General features: G+C 39.4%; 1 protein-coding gene across 1 annotated transcript in view; it reads right to left on the reverse strand.

Annotated features, from left to right (window-relative positions):
• Positions 1-19280, reverse strand: part of HYDIN (HYDIN axonemal central pair apparatus protein) — a 415120-nt gene that overhangs the window by 264263 nt on the left and 131577 nt on the right. Inside the window, exons 9-10 of the mRNA XM_088830541.1 lie at positions 7506-7707; positions 142-325 (exon numbers count right to left, since the gene is read on the reverse strand). Of these exons, the coding sequence (XP_088686667.1) occupies positions 142-325; positions 7506-7707 (386 nt within the window). The remainder of the gene's footprint in view (positions 1-141; positions 326-7505; positions 7708-19280) is intronic.

Genomic DNA, 19280 nt, shown 5'->3' on the forward strand with positions numbered 1-19280 from the left:
GTAATGACAATGAGGTGGCTCAGATGGAATCTTTACGCTCTTGGATCATACCGTCATCAATTTCAGAGTGAGTATTCACATCACATTAAGCCCTGTTCCCCACTATGTTTATTGCAAGATTTATTGTATTTATGTGCTTACCAGAGGCTCAATAGTGAAAATGGTATTCAAGAAGAGCATGCTGTCTGCCTGAACCAGCTTTCTCTGATTCTCAAAAGTTCGGGATAGAATGGAAAGACGTTGTCGGAGAGAAGGATCAATAATGCACTCCTCAAGAAACTCATCAGTCTCACTCTTTTCCTTTTTGCTAAGATCATCACAGACCCTTAAAAAAGAAGAAGAAACATGAGATTCACTCTGGTACTTCCATGAAGAACACTGTAAAGGGCTCCCCTCCAGCCCATCCTCTTATGAACAGTCTCACCCATGACTTTGGGGTGGTCCTTCCTTGCCTGAGACTGTAACATACCAGATGAGAGACCTTATACCTTATCCTCTCGAGAACTTCAGTTTGTTTCCTTCAAGAAGTCCCCCAGGCTTCCTATCCTACTCAATGCTCATTTGCTTACTCCTGAGCCCTTACAGCTATTTGCACAAATATTTTCCTTTAGGTAATTGTGTTTTCCAGGATGTTTTTTCAATATTTAACATCTACCCTGCCTCTCACACTTCAAGGGCAATTTTTTGTTTCTTCTAAACTTGCTTAGCTTGAATTCTTTCCTAGCCCTTATTACCTACAGAACAGAATCTGGAGCCACCATAGACTAAGTTTTCATACTAATTCTACTCATTCTGTGACTTCAGGAGTTACTTAAATCCTCTAAGCCTCAGTGCCTTCATCAACAAAATGGAAAGAATAGGAGATCCTCCATCACAAAAACGTGTTGAGAATTAAACGTGATCAAGGACATGGGGTAATCTTGGAACAAAGCAGTTGCTCAAGAAATGTCAGTTTTCTCCTATATGAACCGCAGGTAGTTGCCAAGCTGTCAAGTTATAAAATACTCAGACTACATGTGGAGACACGTCCTTTCTCTCTCTCTCTCTAGATCTTCACATCCCTTGTGATAAGTCAGAAAAGCAGCCTTCACAACCGTCTACTCATCACTGAAGGTATGCTCACACAGCTCCTTGTGTCTGTGACTTCATCTGAAGACTGAATTTCAAGTCCTGCCAGGGGACATGACCATTTTCCCAGCATTTTTCTGGGATTACCAGCCCCAATTATTTTGTAACTGACTTCATGCAAACCGTATGCTCAGCAATGTCAAATAACTCTTTTTAAAATAACTTCAGTGTCCAGGGTCCTTCAGTCACACAGCATAAAGAAGTCGAAGAAGTGGGTTCAGTGTGTTCTGGTCCCAGTGAAGAAAGCATCGTGTACTCCCTTTTTCTTGCTGGATGGGAAGCAGTGCACAAGGTAACCAGAGCAGCCATCCTTCTATACTGTTGGGCAGGTCAAGGCAAATGAAAGGCAGCTCAGTCCACAGGAAGAAAGGAAATCATGTATTTTTCCAAGTGGAATTTATTAATACATATCTATTCCTTAGGCTGATCGCCGAAGAATTGATGCTTCTGAACTGTGGTGCTGGAGAAGACTCTTGAGAGTCCCTTGGACTGCAAGGAGATCCAACCAGTCCATTCTAAAGGAGATCAGTCCTGGGTGTTCATTGGAAGGACTGATGCTAAAGCTGAAACTCCAATACTTTGGCCACCTCATGCGACGAGTTGACTCACTGGAAAAGACTGATGCTGGGAAAGGTTGGGGGTGGGAGGAGACATGGACGACAGAGAATAAGATGGCTGGATGGCATTACCGACTCGATGGACATGAGTTTGAGTGAACTCCGGGAATTGGTGATGGACAGGGAGGCCTGGCGTGCTGTGATTCATGGGGTCGCAAAGAGTCGGACACGACTGAGCGACTGAACTGAACTGATTCCTTAGGAACATATCCTAAAGAAACAATCACGAATGTAAACAAAAAGCAACAAAGAGGTTCACCAAAGTGCTTGTAATAACACAAAAAATGTGGGTAAATTTGATGTACCAGATTGAAGTATTGGTTAAACAAATAATGGGACTCATGCTGCTGCTGCTAAGTCACTTCAGTCGTGTCTGACTCTGTGTGACCCCATAGACGGAAGCCCACCAGGCTCCCCCGTCCCTGGGATTCTCCAGGCAAGAACACTGGAGTGGGTTGCCATTTCCTTCTCCAATGTGTGAAAGTGAAAAGTGAAAGTGAAGTCACTCAGTCATGTCTGACCCTTAGCGACCCCACGGACTGCAGCCTACCAGGCTCCTCCATCCATGGGATTTTCTAGGCAATAGTACTGGAGTGGCTTGCCATTGCCTTCTCCGAATGGGACTCATACACATTACATTTATATATGAGGGTTAATGGGAGTAGGGTGTGGGGATAAAACGGCTTGTGTGGACCAAAGATGATAATGCTTTATGAATTGAGGAGTATGGTGAACTCAACCTTTACACCAGGAAACAAAAGAGGACAACACAAAAATGCTGCTTTTCTCCCACGCTGTTGGGACTCTTGAGTCAGTGACTGCTGTATAATGAGAAGTGGGGGTTGGGGGTTGGGGGGGATACCAGATGTCATCCTCTCTGCCATCTATGCAGAACTACAGCCATGGCTGAGTGTAAGAAGGGAATGTGTCACATCACTGTGAGCTGGGTTGACGCCAACAAGGACTTCTATATACCTCAGTCTACTGTTTTGCCATCTTGTCTGGCTGATACTCACTGGCTCCTGCACTCAGAGGTGTTCTGTTTTTCAGATGAAGATGCCTGTCATCACAGAATGTAACAAGACACTAGCCTTCTCTTTCAGTAAAATCATGGATTTAACACATTTTGCAAATGGTCTGGTAGCCCAAACATCCATCACCTTCAGGCATCAACTACAGTTCTGTCAGTGGACTATACTCAGCGGGGAGTATAGTGTGTCTCAAGTACTCTAGTGTTGAACCAGTACTGCCCTCTCATCTTGGGTTCCTAGAGACCTGTACTCTGATCCTCTGCAGCATCCCAAAAGGTGGTAATTGAATGCCGAGATTAAAAACTAAGAACCTCAGCCATCATGGCTGGCAGAAATATCCCCCTCCACACCTGGTATGGAAAGGATGGAGCCATCCAACTTCAAATGGACTGTGTGATACTGGACAGAGTATCAATAACTCTGTGATGCCTGTTATAAATGAAGTACTAGAGGTCCTCTTCCTGTTTACCAAGTACCACTCAAGTCTTTAGGTTCTCATATGACTAGGAAAGGGAGTGATGTGCTAGGTCATTTCAGTCGTGTCTGACTGTGTGACCCCATGGACTGTAGCCCTCCAGGCTCCTCTGTCCATGGGATTCTCCAGGCAAGAATACTGGAGTGGGTTGTCATTTCCTTCTCCCGGGGATCTTCCCAACCCAGGATTGAACCGGAGTCTCTTATGTCTAATCTGCATTGGCAGGTGGGTTCTTTACCACTAGCACCACCTGGAAGGGCTCCCCAAACACAACTGAGATTAAATTTATTACTACCTGGGTGATGGGCTGAAAGCCCAAATACAACTGATTTATTTAGAGATGTGTCATCTCCAACACTGTAATGCTTTGGAACAACATCCATGCTGATCACTTTTGGGGCAGGAGGCTCCGCTGAGGATTCTGTGTTCTTTCACACAGTAAATCTGGAACCAGAGCAACTGTTATTGAGAGAATGGCCATGACCTTGATGGAGAAATGGGGAGCAGAAATCCTCAAAAGCCCAAGCTGTGTCTCTGGAAATAATAAACTGTGATAAGAATGAGGATGGAAGTATATTGTAGGATATTTTATAATCCCTCAGGCCAAGATAAAGGAAGTAAGGAGGAATGAATTCAGTCTCAATTTTTGAAGGGATTAATTTTCTGTAACTCCTAGAAAAATGTCAGAAAAGAGAGAGAACCAAAAGATTATTTTCAAAGGTTCTTATATCTGATTCCTAAGGTTCACAAAAAATGAAAAAAAAAAAAAGTTCAGAACTTCTTCCTAGGGGAAATGATATCTCTATTGTGAGAGTCTGGAGCCTGAGATTAGCCTGAGGTCCCCAAATCTGAATGTGTGTCCCAAGGTTCATATCAACATGTTTTGGAAGACAGAGAGGAAGACTTCCTTCATAGAATGAAAGTGATAAACTGCCAGAAAGGTAGAGGGCTCAGATGTGCCTTTGCTCAGGCCCAGCATCAGGATGCTGGAGAACAGGAAACTATGATGGTTGGAATAGGACCATGAGGATGTCCATAATACTAAAGGGATTAGAATTCTCGAAGTGATCGCGTAGCTATTTTCAGCCCCATAGATGAATGCCTTGGGATGAGTTTTTTTTTTTGTCTTTGTTAAATTATTTTTTTTTAATTAGAGGCAAATTACTTTACATTAATATATTGGTTGATTTTGCCATACATTGACACGAATCCGCCCCAGGTGTACATGTATTCACCTTCTTGAACCCCCCTCCCACCTCCCTCTTCCCCGTATCCTCCCTCCAGGTCATCCCCGTGCACCAGCCCCAAGCATCCTGTATCATGCGTCGAACCTGGACTGGTGATTCATTTCACATATGATAATATACATGCTACCATGCCATTCTCCCAAATCATCCCAGCTTCACCCTCTCCCACATTTTAAGCCATGTTATAACTGGAAAGCAGTGAGAAGACTCTTGAATTCACCTAAAATCTACACTGAAGTTTTAAAATCTTAAGTCACTAGGATGCTGCAAAGGGAAACATGAATCTCCTAAAGTATGCGTAAGGCCCGTTTAGACCACCTGTGTCGCAAGTTCAGGACAGAAGTCAACCTTTCTCTCTATACCTTTACTACAGAGGTTACTGAAGGAAGAGGAGAAGAAAAAGCTTGCTCACCACTAGGAGTGGCAGAGTCAAACATAAAAAGATTATTCCAGGGATTCTTGCACTGGTCTTCTTGGGGAGCTCAAGAGAGAATTTATGCCAGAAGCTAAAGATCTCACTCCTGTTTCTTAGGGACAAGCAAACCTTGGCCCATAAGCAAGATATCCAAGAACATTCTGCTTGATCTGCTGCTGATGTGAGCCTAAGAGACAAGCTAAGGGTTTGTTACACGGAAGAGGAGAGGATCTACACTCACAGCAAGAGCACAGCCACCCATGAAAGAGGCACCTATCCAAAGATATGAACCAGATGTTCAGTAAAGAACAGCCTCTTTCTTTGCTTTTTGAGATGATGGGCATTTTGTTGCTCATTAGTCGAGGACAAGAATCCATGGCTAATAATATGAAACTTGGTGGCATGCTTGGGAATGTATCAAGGAACAAGAGAGGCATGGGAGAGAAGAGATACCTGGTCAAATAAGAGATAAGGCATCTTACCCTAAGAGAAGGGTAGGAAGAGGGGATAGGGCAGAAAATTCAATACATTCTTCACTTAGATCAACCAGTCCAGTTTGTAGCAATATAAGTTATGTTACTGTGTGTCACCCACACACAGCAAAACATTCTTATTTAGCCTCCTGAAGCCACTTTTCAAGTTCATTGTTTAAGGGAGGGGTATGATCCAAGATGATAAATTTGGGCTTCTAATTGTGATGGTCAAAATGCTCTATTATATTGTTTCCTTGCTACAAAAAAACAAACCAACAAAAAACAGCCAGGAGGATCTAACAGAAAGAGCAAGGGAGACAATGCAAAAGAAAAGGAAGAATAAGACTCAAAGATAATATTACAGATAGGGCCATGAGTGTTTGGGGGGACAAGAAGTGTGGGGGAGGGTAGAAATGTCCATTCACGTGTGGTTAAAATTATAATCTCTTTGAATTTCTGACAGTAATTGGTTTGAATTTTTCCTGAGTTTCGCTGTTGAATAACTTCCTTACATATCTTTTGGACATAGGCATGGCATCAGTCACGTCCTATACATTTGGTCAAACACAAAGACATAATTGAAATTAAAGCTGGCTTTCCCTCTGATGATTTTCCCTGGTGTCTCAGACAGTAATGAATCGGCCTGCAATGCGGGAGACCCAGGTTTGATCCCTGAGTTGGGAAGATCCCCTCGAGAAGGGAATGGCAACCCACTCCAGTATTCTTGCCTAGAGAATCCCATGGACAGAGAAACCTGGTGGGCTCTAGTCCATGGGGTCGCAAAGAGTCAGACATGATTGAGCCACTAACTAACACTTTCTCTCTGATAGTACATACTCTTTTCTCCCCAAAAGATTATGCCCACAGCACAAGGAGGGTACTGAAACACTCCTTCACTGCTGTTTCTGCATTTGTAACTGCTCTGTTTTTATCTTTGAACATGCCCGGACCATTCTGATTGTTGATACATACATGTCAGCTGAAGAATCAGGACCGATGAAGCAATGGACGAGAGGTCTCCTCTTGCCTTTTTAAACTACTGGTGTTTCTATGCCGTGAGGCAACATGAAGATTTTAGGCAGAAAAGGCTTTTCTTTTCTCACTTTTTAAAGGTGGCACAGTGGCAATGCGGTGATTAAAGCTCATTGTCTGGATGACAAAGCCTCTGGTCCGTGGTATCCTATCACTGTCACCGCTCCTTCTGATTCAATTAGGGACAGCTCACTGGGGGATTTCTGCCTGGTCTCCACAGACCTAAGACTTTTTATTTTTATCACATACTAACTTGGTGTTAAACAGAGCTTTGAAGCTTCTCGGGGCTAATCTTTAATGAAAATGGAGAGGCAAATAAAAAAGATTGAAATAAGTTCCAATAAAAGCGGCAAAAGTGCTAATTCAGGGAGGATGGAGGAAGCTAAAATTGCAAATGGAGTTTAAAAGAGTCAATGATAGATTCAGTAAAAAAGAGAAATATTAAAAATTTAACAGTGATGAGATTAATTAAAAGTTTGGCTTCCCATTTTATTAATTTTCTCCACTGCCTGAAGTATCATTTTAAAAAGCAGCAGATTAAAATACCAACAAAAAACCTCTATTAAATTATACAGTTAGTGAGGACTGAGCAATGCTACTAAAACTGAAATTATTAAAGCCATTTATATCTAAGCCCTCATTTTCCCCATTCTTTGTCTTTTCTGAAAGTTTCTTTTCATTGGGAAAAAAGTAGTCCACAAGATCCCAATCCACAAGAGATTACTTTTAGAAACCCTACGAAAACTAATTGATCTGGTTAGGGTTATGAAAAGAAATAAAGACATGTAGATTTGTTTTCAGAGAATAGTGAGGAATGATGTGCTTGGTCTTTAAAATTCAGGAAACCAGCTACTGATAAATTATTAACATAAGCAGGATAAGATTAACTGAGGATGGACAACATTGTGTTCCACATAGTTCAGTCCAGTTCTTTAAATGAAACAAGGGGCATTGTAAACTGGACCCAAATGATAATGTATCTGACATTGTTTGAGTTGGTTAGAAACTTACCGCAAAAGCCACAGAATTTTCATAACTAAGTTTCATGTTCCTTCGAATTATATGGATAGTGATTTTTCTTACAAACCTGTACTTTTCTTGGTCTTCCTCTTCCTGGGTAGCAAATATCTTCCACTGGAAATGGGCAATGATGCTACTGTGGTTGTGAATAGTTACAGTTCGCTGATTGGCCAGAGATATGTAAGTTTTCTCAAGGATCAAGGAATTCTTGTCCAACCTTATGTTCATGTCTACGGCAGCTCCATACAGAGATATAAACACTTTTTCACCTAGAATATTAACAAAGTATAAATGTACTTTTAGATTTATTCTAGAACTATGCTGCTGCTGCTGCTGCTGCTAAGTCACTTCAGTCGTGTCCGACTCTGTGTGACCCCATAGACGGAAGCCCACCGGCTCCCCCGTCCCTGGGATTCTCCAGGCAAAAACCCTGGAGTAGGTTGCCATTTCCTTCTCCAATGTGTGAAAGTGAAAAGTGAAAGTGAAGTTGCTCAGTCGTGTCTGACCCTTAGCGACCCCACGGACTGCAGCCTACCAGGCATCCATGGGATATTCTAGGCAATAGTACTGGAGTGGCTTGCCATTGCCTTCTCTGAGAACTATGCTACTAAGCTATTTTCCCCCCATGGTAAAGTCAGAGAATATTGCACAAGCATTAGATACTTCATTCTCCCCTTTTCCCTGTCAGTCAGAGATCAGACATGATCAGAAATCTGAAATGTTATGTTTGGTACAATTATAGAGAAATAAACTAACTTTCTTGAGTACTGTAAAAAGAATACATAAATTATGAATTGTGGTAAGTGCTACCAATCTTTTACTTCTTTGTAATAGTTTAAAATCCAAAAACCTGACCATGAGGGCACCTGAGTTCTAGAATTATAGCTATTAGCCTCATCTTTATTCCAAGCATAAACTGGATTTCTTAAATTAACTGCACCAAGTACATCTGGGAAGAGCTGCTCAGCATGAGAGGATCTAAGTCCAAACAAAGGGGATCAGAAAGGTGGCATTAATAACTTCATTAACAGAAAACTGACTATTTAAAAGGAACCACATTCTCCTAACAACAGTAATTATAACAAAACAAAAATGAAATGAAACACACATGCACATACATACATACTATGGCTGGATAGTGATTACATGAAAAGGAAAAAACAGAAAGACCAAAGTATTGGTTAAAACTTTAAATGTTTTCATGCTAAGAACACCTTTATTCAGCACACTAATTTAAGTTTTGATTTCATTCAGGACGCATCAACTGCCTTGAGTCTAGGTATATGCATGTCCTTGGGCTTCCAAGAAGACACAAGTTACAAAGGTTTATTTTATCTGATCTCTGCAACGTCACAGCAAGTACCTTACTTTGACATCAAGGTAGAAAAAGGAAATCCTTAAATATCATGAATGTCTGTCGATCTGTGCTGCTACCAATTTAATTAGAACTCAGAAAGCCTAATCACTTGGACTTTTTTTTAGCAAATATTTCTGCTACATTCATAACTATATGAACTGAACAGGGATTTAGTAAACTGATAGCCCTTTATATACTGCAAATGTTTTTTAGGCCCTATTACTTTGAACACATCAAAACGTTTCCCGACGTTTAAAGAAAAAGTATCTAGGCATTTGCCTCTAAAATGTTACATTTTTATTTAAAAAATATATACATGAGGTTAAAATTTTAAGTACTAAACAGCACATACCATGAAAAGAACACATCTTCCTCTCCTTCACTCAACCCTAGGCCTACTTTTTAGAGATAAGAACTGCTAATATTTTCATGTACTTCCTTTCAAAATAAAGATATGCATTCTTGTCAACTTTTAAGCTTGTTGATGAGTTAAATTTAACAGTCTGATGAGCGGAAACTTGTTGCTTTAATTTGCATACTCTTAATTATGGATCACAATAAACTGTGGAAAATTCTGAAAGAGATTGAAATACCAGACCACCTGACCTGCCTCCTGAGAAATCTGTATGCAGGTCAGGAAGCAACAGTTAGAACTGGACATGGAACAACAGACTGGTTCCAAATAGGAAAAGGTGTACGTCAAGGCTGTATATTGTCATCCTACTTATTTAACTTAAATGCAGTGTACATCATGAGAAACGCTGGGCTGGAGGAAGCACAAGCTGGAATCAAGATTGCCAGGAGAAATATCAATAACCTCAGATATGCAGATGACACTACTCTTATGGCAGAAAGTGAAGAGGAACTAAAAAGCCTCTTGATGAAAGTGAAAGAGGAGAGTGAAAAAGTTGGCTTGAAGCTCAAAATTCAGAAAACTAAGATCATGGCATCTGGTCCCATCACTTCATGGAAAATAGATGGAAAAACAGTGGAAACAGTGGCTGACTTTATTTTTCTGGACTCCAAAATACCTGCAGATAGTGAGTGCTGCCATGAAATTAAAAGACGCTTACTCCTTGGAAGGAAAGTTATGACCAACCTAGAGAGCATATTAAAAAGCAGAGACATTACTTTGCCAACCAAGGTCTGTCTAGTCAAGGCTATGGTTTTTCCAGTGGTCATGTATGGATGTGAGAGTTGGTACAACCACTTGACCAATAAATTTCATATCCAGTAAAGCTCAAGATGAGTTTGAGTAAACTCCGGGAGTTGGGGGTGGACAGGGAGGCCTGGCGTGCTGCCGTCCATGGGGTCGTAAAGAGTCGGACATGACTGATTAACTGAACTGAACTGAAATACATTTGCCCTATAACTCAGCAATCTCACTTTTAGTTATCTATCCCCAAGGATAATCTCACACAGATGCATAAGGCATATACAAAGAAACTCATTGCAGCATTCTTTATAATAGCAAAAAACTAGGAATATCCTAACATTTAATAGGAGTACTGATAAACTACAGTATTTTCACATGCTGGAGCATGCTGCATTAGTTAAAATGAATCACAGCTATATATCTGTGTGTTTAAATCTTTAAAACATAATGTTGAAGGACTTCCCTGGTGGTGCAGTGGCTAAGACTCCACACTCCCAATGTAGGGGGCCAGGGTTCAATCCAAGGTCAGGGAACTAAAGATCCTCACATGTTGCAGCTAAGACCAAGCACAGCCAAATAAATTTTAAAAGTATTTCAACAAACAAAAAAAAACCATAATGTTGAATAAAAAAGTCAAGTTGGGAAATGGTATACACAATATAATACCATTTACAAGAAGTTTGAAACTACTCAAGACAATGGTTTGTGGATAAGTAATATGCAGGAATGGCATTAATATGCACCCAGTATGGCTATTCTGAGGACTAAGACATGAGAATTAGATTAGAAAAGAATAACAAAGCAACTGCACATCTATAATCAGTTTAGCTATCTATAAAACATCTCAAAGAAAAGCATATGGCAAAATGTTGAGATATGTTAAATATAATGGCTGTTGATTACATTATTTCTGTGCTTTTGTGCTTATTTGAAATACTTCATTGTTTAAAAATCTAACTGAGGAAAAAGATTCCAGGGCTTACTTATTTCATCCAAAGCTAGGGGTCAGACAGACTAATGTCATCAGTTTAAGTTGCTCACTGCAAAATGTTCCTTCCCAGAAATATAACAAAAGCCACTGTATTCTTTTCAAGAGCCATCTAATATTGATTTTTTTCACTACTATCTTCCAAAAGTCATCAGATCACAAAGTGAAGAAAGCAATAACTCTTGTCTTGATTCCATAGCTGTTGAAGAACTTGCTATTCACATCTACTTTCATGAAGACAACCATAAATAGGGTCCTTCTCCCCAGTTTGACAACTGATAGGAAAAATGGCAAAAGAGTGTTAAGCCTGGGAGAATGGTTAAGGTTGCTGTACCTCACCATCAGTATTTTTTGTGCCCTTGGAGTGCCTGTTACCAAGATAGTTTCTTATCAGTTTCAGGGGTTGAATTCTTCAGTCACTGTAGATGAGGTTAGCCACAGTCATTTATTATGTTCTAGTAAAGACGTATTTTGTGGAAGGTCTCATTACTTCTTGCAAGTTTTGCTACTATCAATCAAGCAAAAACAAATGTGAGCAAAACTAATTTTGCCCCAAAAATGTGAAGCCAGCTATATCCACAATACATTTCACTCTGTGGTTTCAGTTACTTTCAGACAATGGAGGACAGTAAATAAAATATATGAGCGGAGCCATAGATTCTCTAGGGAACTAGCAAGTTGATGGAAAGAGTGTTTCTCATCTCCTGGTCATGGCAAGGTCAAATTCACCTCTCAAGTGAACTGCTGAATCACACATCTTCAGAAGTCCTCCTTCTCTGAAGGGTTCAGGAAACAAATTATGCAACTTGATCTGGGCTTACCCAGCACACCAGTGTTAATGGCAATGCCAAAATCGGTATTCTTAATCTGCACAGAAGGCAGTGTGCAGATTATTAATAGAATTACAGTATACTATAATACTACAGTATTACAGTATTGTTTTTGCTGTTCAGTCGCTCAGTTGTGTCCGACTCTTTGTGACCCTATGGACTGCAGTACATGAGGCTTCCCTGTCCATTAACCATCTCCTGGAACTTGCTCAAACTCATGTCCATAGAGTTGGTGATGCCATCCAACCATCTCATCTTCTGTCATCCCCTTCTCTTCCTGCCTTCAATCTTTCCCAGCATCAGGGTCTTTTCAAATGAGTCAGCTTTTCGCATCAGGTGGCCAAAGTATTAGAGCTTCAGCTTCAGCATCAGTCCTTCCAATGAATACTTAGGACTGATTCCTTTAGGATTGACTGGTTTGATCTCCTTGCAGTCCAAGGGATTCTCAAGTCTTCTCCAACACCACAGTTTAAAAGCATAAATTCTTTAACACTCAGCCTTCTTTATCGTACAACTTTCACATCCATACATAACTACTGGAAAATCCATAGCTTTGACTACATGGACCTTTGTTGGCAAAGTAATGTCTCTGCTTTTTAATATGCTGTCTAGGTTGGTCATAGCTTTTCTTCCAAGGAGCAAGCATCTTTTAATTTCATAGCTGCAGTAACCATCTGCAGTGACTTTGGAATGCAAGAAAATAAAGTTTGTCACTGTTTCCATTGCGACCCCATCTATTTGCCATGAAGTGATTGGATGCCATGATCCAATCATGCCAGATGCCATGATCTTTGTTGTTTGAATGTTGAGTTTTAAGCCAGGTTTTTCACTATCATCTTTCACCTTCATCAAAAGGTTCTTTAGTTTCTCTTCACTTTCTGCCATAAGCATGGTGTCATCTGCATATCTGAGGTTACTGATGTTTCTCCCAGCCATCTTGTTTCAGCTTGTGCTTCACCCTGCCCAGCGTTTTTCATGATGTACTTTGCACATAAGTTAAACAAGCAGGGTGACAATATACAGCCTTGACGTACTGCTTTCCTGATTTGGAACCAGTTCGTTGTTCCATGTCCAATTCTGGTGCTTCTTGACCTGCATACAGGTTTCTCAGGAGGCAGGTAAGGCAGTCTGGAATTCCCATCTCTTTAAGAATTTTCCAGTTTGTTGTGATCTACACAGTCAAAAGCTTTAGCACAGTCAATGAAGCAGAAGTAGATGTTTCTCTGAAACTCTCTTGCTTTTTCTAAGATTCAATGGATGTTGGCAATTTGATCTGCAATTTAATACTATAGTATTATAGAAAGTATTATAGAAAATTTGCTGGCCTCAGAGGGAACCAAAGAATTGGTTCAAGTTCAAACTTTACTTAGATGTACCGTCACTTAATGCCCCTGGGCCTCAGTTTGTTGTTTACTTGTTAGTTAAGTCATATCTGACTCTTTTGTGACTCCATGGACTGTGGGTCGCCAGGCTCCTTTCTCCATCAGACTTCCCAGGCAAGAATACTGGAATAGGTTGCCATTTCCTTCTCCAGGGGCTCTTGCCAACCCAGGGATCCAACCCACGCCTCCTACATTGGCCAGCAGATTCTTTACTACTGGGTCACCAGAGAAGCCTGGGCCTCAGTTTACTCACCTTTAAAAAGAAGGGAGTTACAGAGATGTTCTCTGTAAGCACTAACATCTAATGATTTGAGACTTTTCACTTGCTATGTAATTTTCAAAAACATTCCACTTATCTAAACAATCTCTAATCATCAGTGTATCCTAACTTCTACCATTCCCTATCCTAAACTGTGGAATAAGAGGCAAAGAAAACAAAATTGTGACAAAAATATAGACAAAAAAATATTCCTAGGTCAAGGAATATTTGTACTGATTCTAAAGCCATGTTAAAAACATTCCCTTTTTTTTTTAACAGTAACGATGTTTTGCTAGATTTTGTAATTATAATGGCATATGTTTATAATTCATTATAATAATTTCACAACTGACATAAAGCTCATACAGGTAAATCTGCATGAGTATAGTCAGTTAGCAGGGTTTTTTTATTTTTTATCTTTTTGGCCTAACCTGGCAGCATGCAGGAAATCTTACTTCCCTGACTAGAGATCAAATTCGGGCCCTTGCTGTAGAAGCTCAGTGTCCTAAACACTGGACCACTAGTGAATTCTGCATGGTTATATTCAGATGTATATTATTTAGCAGTTTTAACTGCAAGACAGCATATCACACTCAATTACTGAATCATAATTTGGTACTCATTTATTAGCTTTCAGGAGGAAAAGAATAATTTCTTCATGGTTTATTAGAGTAAAATATATAACTGACCATAAAGCTGCTCTGTGAAGTATTAATATTATGATTGCTTATATATTTAATAATACATCATCACACCTTTGGGGAAAAGAGCCTATTTGCCAACTTCTGATCCCTGAATTGAACTATTTCCACTTTAGTAAAAGACATAACATTTTCAAAAATGCTGAATAAGTGCATTAGCTCTGTTTCCTATTTATGCCAGTAATGTCAGCTCTAAGTTACAGCAAAATTACCAGGCATTAAAGAAAAAAACACTGCCATGCTCCTACTTCTAATGCTCATTCAAGTAACCAAAATTGTAGAACTTATGTCTTTTTTAAGCCTATTCTGAATACTGATATTTCCTTGAACCCTTAGATTATATAAAGTTTCTCAATATCCAGTTGAAAAGTGTGAAAGTTAACCAGTTATTTGTCTCCTGTGCATGTGTGCATGCATGCTCAATTATGTCCAACTCTTTGCAACCCCATGGACTATAGCCCTCGAGGATCTTCTGTCCATGAATTTTCCAGGCAAGAATACTGGAATGGGTTGCCATTTCCTACTCCAGCTATTTGTCTCCCAATAGTCAACATTTTCACTTCTCAGTTTTAATCAAATGATAGAATTAATTTACTAGTTGTTTTGGTTTTGTTTTAGTTTGGTTTTTGTTCTGTTTCACTGTTATTAATGTAGCCTGAGAAACTGCATTCCTAATCTCTTCTGGAGGTTTGTAGTTTGTAAAAACCATCAAGTTACTTCATTTCTTTCTTAGTTTTTGACTATAATAAAAATACAGAGAAGGCAATGGCAACCCACTCCAGTACTCTTGCCTGGAGAATCCCATGGACGGAGGAGCCTAGTAGGCTATAGTCCATGGGGTCACTAAGAGTTGGACACGACTGAGTGACCTCACTGTCACTTTTCACTTTCATGCAACTAAATCATCCCTGGGGTACAATCAATTGCTTAAACAAACTTGATTTCACTATGGAAGGGCATACACAGGAAAGGAAAGGAGGGGGGGGATATGATTCAGGAAAATGAAAATGAGTAAAATATTAGATATTGGTGAAATTTACACTTGACCGCCATAATTGCTAGAGCACTGGTTCAAGCTCTGGATGTTAAGAAAACAACATGTCCTAGCTGTATTTAATCAATAATTAAATCCAGTGGAGGACCAGCAATTGAAGGGCATAAACACAACTGTTAGAAAAGTGATTGAGTACTTCCTGCTGAGGAGTATCACTGCTTCTCCTTCTGGAACATTGTTTGAAGAAGTATGAAGAAAAAATGATGCTAAATTTCCCTCCTCAAATCAATTCATACTTCAAACAGCTGCAGAAAGTTCAATCAGATGCTTATTTAGTGAGATGACAAGCCAATGTGATCAAGGATTTGGAAAAGCTCTGTGATTAATTGTGTTTAGGTAGTCATTACTGTTTTTCACTAATGAAAGGTTATAAGTCCTGGTCATTGATAACCCACAATAAAGATGAAAGCATATTCTTATCAGCAGTTCTTTTCATGTAAGGAAAATGCTACAAGACAGTTTATCTCTGTCTGCAATCTTTAGAAAATGACTTTATTCAAAAATCAAAGCTGACACCAGAACCTCAGTGTATAGAAATCAACTTTTCTATGCATGACTAAATTTTAATATACAAATATTCACTTTCTTTATCAAGGGACTATAAATGTAAGCATGCGTGTCAATCCAAATACTTACATAAAAGTAAAATCCAGATTGAGGGCTGCTAGGAGAATGTACAGATAGCTACATTTTAAAGTCAACAGGTTAAGGGAGTAAAAATGTATATGCAAGAATATAAGAGATTAGGGAGATGACCCACTATGGAGGAAAAAGCATTGCGCAAGAGTTGAGAGTCTGAGTTTGGGTTCTAACTGCTTCTGATTACTTATATGAGCTACAGGCAAGCCACTTAATTTCTTAGGATGTCAGTTTTCCATGTGCAAACAAAGCTAGGGACGAGATTAGCTTCTCACTGAAGTCTTCTGTCAAGTTTTGATTCTACTGATGATGTATGGATAATCTAACTACTGCATAAATAGCTGCATAATGTGAAAAAAGACATACATTAGAGTTAGTTTTAAGCAGCATATTAAACTAGAGATTGAAATAACTAAAATAATCAATAAAACATTTTTCAAACTACTTTAAAACTGATCACTAACTTGATAGGAAAATAAGGACATTAAAGCAAAATGAAAAATATCAGGAAATAATCCAGTGCCAAGGCTGTCTTTTGCCCTCCCGGCCTTTGTTATCCTGTGAACTTCTGTTTTAACTATTGCATTGGATGCCTAGGACAGAACACAAAGTCCAGGACCTTCCCAGAGCTATGATGCTAAATCCAAAAGTTATAAAACTCAAACAGGCATAAGATATGGTAAGATCCATAACATACTACCACAAAACAAGGCACCTTGACATATTAAAGATATCAAACTGAAGAAATGGCAGGTGCAAGAGGGGCTTTGTTAACCTCCCCTGAAGCAGGTAATAAGATCCCCTATGCAAGAGGTGCCTTTCAATACCAGGTAGAAAGAAGTATGTTTACCTTCAAATACAGAAGGAAACCAAGAGGAATCTGAATCAACAGGCCTTACTGTTTCCCTCAATTTACTATGCTTAGCTCAAACACTGTTTGGTCCTATCACATTTTCCCACAACTTTCTGACCTGAAGTGTGAACCCAGCATAAAGAAATTCAGATTTTACTACTTCTTCAGATCATTTCTTTATGAAGGCTCAAGTAAGCTGCAAGTGAAAGTTGCTCAGTCGTGTCCAACTCTTTGCAACCCCATGGACCATACATATACAGTCCATGGAACTCTCTAGGCCAGAATACTTGAGTGGTGGCCTTTCCCCTCTTCAGGGGATGTTCCCAAACCAAGGATTGAACCCAGGTCTCCATCATTGCAGGTGAATTCTTTACCAGCTGCTCACATATCACATAAAATTTATATTAAAAATATTTTTATGTTCTTCTCTTGTTAATCTGTCCTTTGTTACAGGGACCACATCTCAAAAAATAAAACAGAGGAAAAAAGAGATTTTTCCTCCTCTACCAGATACCATGATAGAAAACCATAAGAAACAGCAAACAACAAAATAAATAAATAGATGGGCACACTTAGTATGTCTGAATTACCAAATATACAATATAACTATATTTACTATATTAAAGAAATAAAAGGGAAATATGAAAAATAAGAGTAGAGAGCAATCAGATTTGACAGAACCAAATAAACTTTCAGAAATTAAAATAATTATAAATAATTGAAAAATTAAAACTCAGCAGATGGGTATTCACTGAAGAAGAAATTAATAAATGGGAAAATGCATAGGAGGCATTCAGAGAAGTCTACAAAAAAAATGGGAAACATAAAATACAGATTAAAAGGAATAAATAATAGACAAATAGTAGAATAAATAATAGAATAATATAGTAAGTAGTTGGAATTCCAGAATAATAAAAAGGAGATCAGCTAATAACCCACAGGGTAAAAGTAAAGAAGCAAGGTCCGCACCTGACACATATGCAAAATTGAAATAAAAGATAAATCATTAACTTAAACAAAGCAGCCAAAACTACTGCCCTTATAAAAGTGGACACAAGAGAACATATTCATGATCCTGGAAAAGGCAGCGATTTCTTGGCAAGAAGGCAAAAAGCATTAATCTTAAAAGAAAAAAAATTATAATAGAGATTTCATCAAAATTAAAAATGTCAGCTTGTCAAGAAATATCATTAGGGAAATGAAAAGGCAATCTACAGAATGGAACAGAAGATTAGCAATACATACACTTGACAGATGACTAGTATTCAGAATAACAAGTCGTAAAGTACTCTTACAAATTAATGACAAAAGGAAAAACAATAAAAAATGAGCAAAAGACTTGAAACTTAATTTTAAAAGATAAATTAAAAGCCAGCAAGCACATGAAAAGGTGCCCAATATCATTAATCATTAGAGAAATAAAAACTAAAACCAACAGAAGACATCACTTTATATATCCAGCATGCCTAAAATGAACAATACAACACTGTGGCCAGGCAAGGGTGTGAAGCAAATGGAACTACCATGCTTTGTCAGTGGGCGACTAAAATGGCACTACTTTGAAAAACTGACATCCATGATGGTTTATGGACTCTGCTTTTAATCTTCCACCTTTGGGTTACCAGTGCAGAAACTTCCCCCTTCTGCTTAAGCTAAGTCCAGGCTACATCTGTCTGGCTAGCAGCCAGTGAATTGTGGACACACTCAGTTCAGTTCAGTTCAGTTGCTCAATTGCGCTGGACTCTTTGTGACCCCAAGAACCGCAGCACAACAGGCCTCCCTGTCCATCACCAACTCCCAGACTTCACCCAAACCCATGTCCATTGAGTCAGTGATGGCAACCAACCATCTCATCCTCTGTTGTCCCCTTCTCCTCCTGCCCTCAATCTTTCCCAGCATCAGGGTCTTTTCAAATGAGTCAGCTCTTTGCATTGGGTGGCCAAAGTATTGGAGTTTCAGCTTCAACATCAGTCCTTCCAATGAACATTCAGGACTGATCTCCTTTAGGATGGACTGGTTGGATCGCCTCACGGTCCAAGGGACTCTCAAGAGTCTTCTCCAACACCACAGTTCAAAAGCATCAATTCTTCAGTGCTCATCTTTCTTTATAGTCCAACTCTCACATCCATACATGACCACTGGAAAAGCCATAGCCTTGACTAGACTGACCTTTGATGGCAAAGTAATATCACTGCTTTTTAATATGCTGCCTAGGTTGGTCATAACTTTCCTTCAAAGGAGTAAGCATCTTTTAATTTCATGGCTGCAATCACCATCTGCAGTGATTTTGGAGCCCAAAAAATAAAGTCAGCCACTGTTTCCACTGTTTCCCCATCTATTTGCCATGAAGTGATGGGACCAGATGCCATGATCTTAGTTTTCTAAATGTTGAGCTTCAAGCCAACTTTTTCACTCTCTTCTTTCACTTTCATCAAGAGGCTCTTTAGTTCTTCTTCACTTTCTGCCATAAGGGTGGTATCATCTGCATATCTGAGGTTATTGCTATTTCTCCCAGAAATTTTGATTCCAGCTTGTGCTTCCTCCAGCCCAGCGTTTCTCATGATGTACTCTGCATATAAGTTAAATAAGCAGGGTGACAAAATACAGACTTGATGTATTCCTT

The sequence above is a fragment of the Moschus berezovskii genome, chromosome 22, assembly GCF_049115385.1.
Source record: "Moschus berezovskii isolate FMDL1 chromosome 22, NW_MosBer_1.0, whole genome shotgun sequence".
Classification (NCBI taxonomy): domain Eukaryota; kingdom Metazoa; phylum Chordata; class Mammalia; order Artiodactyla; family Moschidae; genus Moschus; species Moschus berezovskii.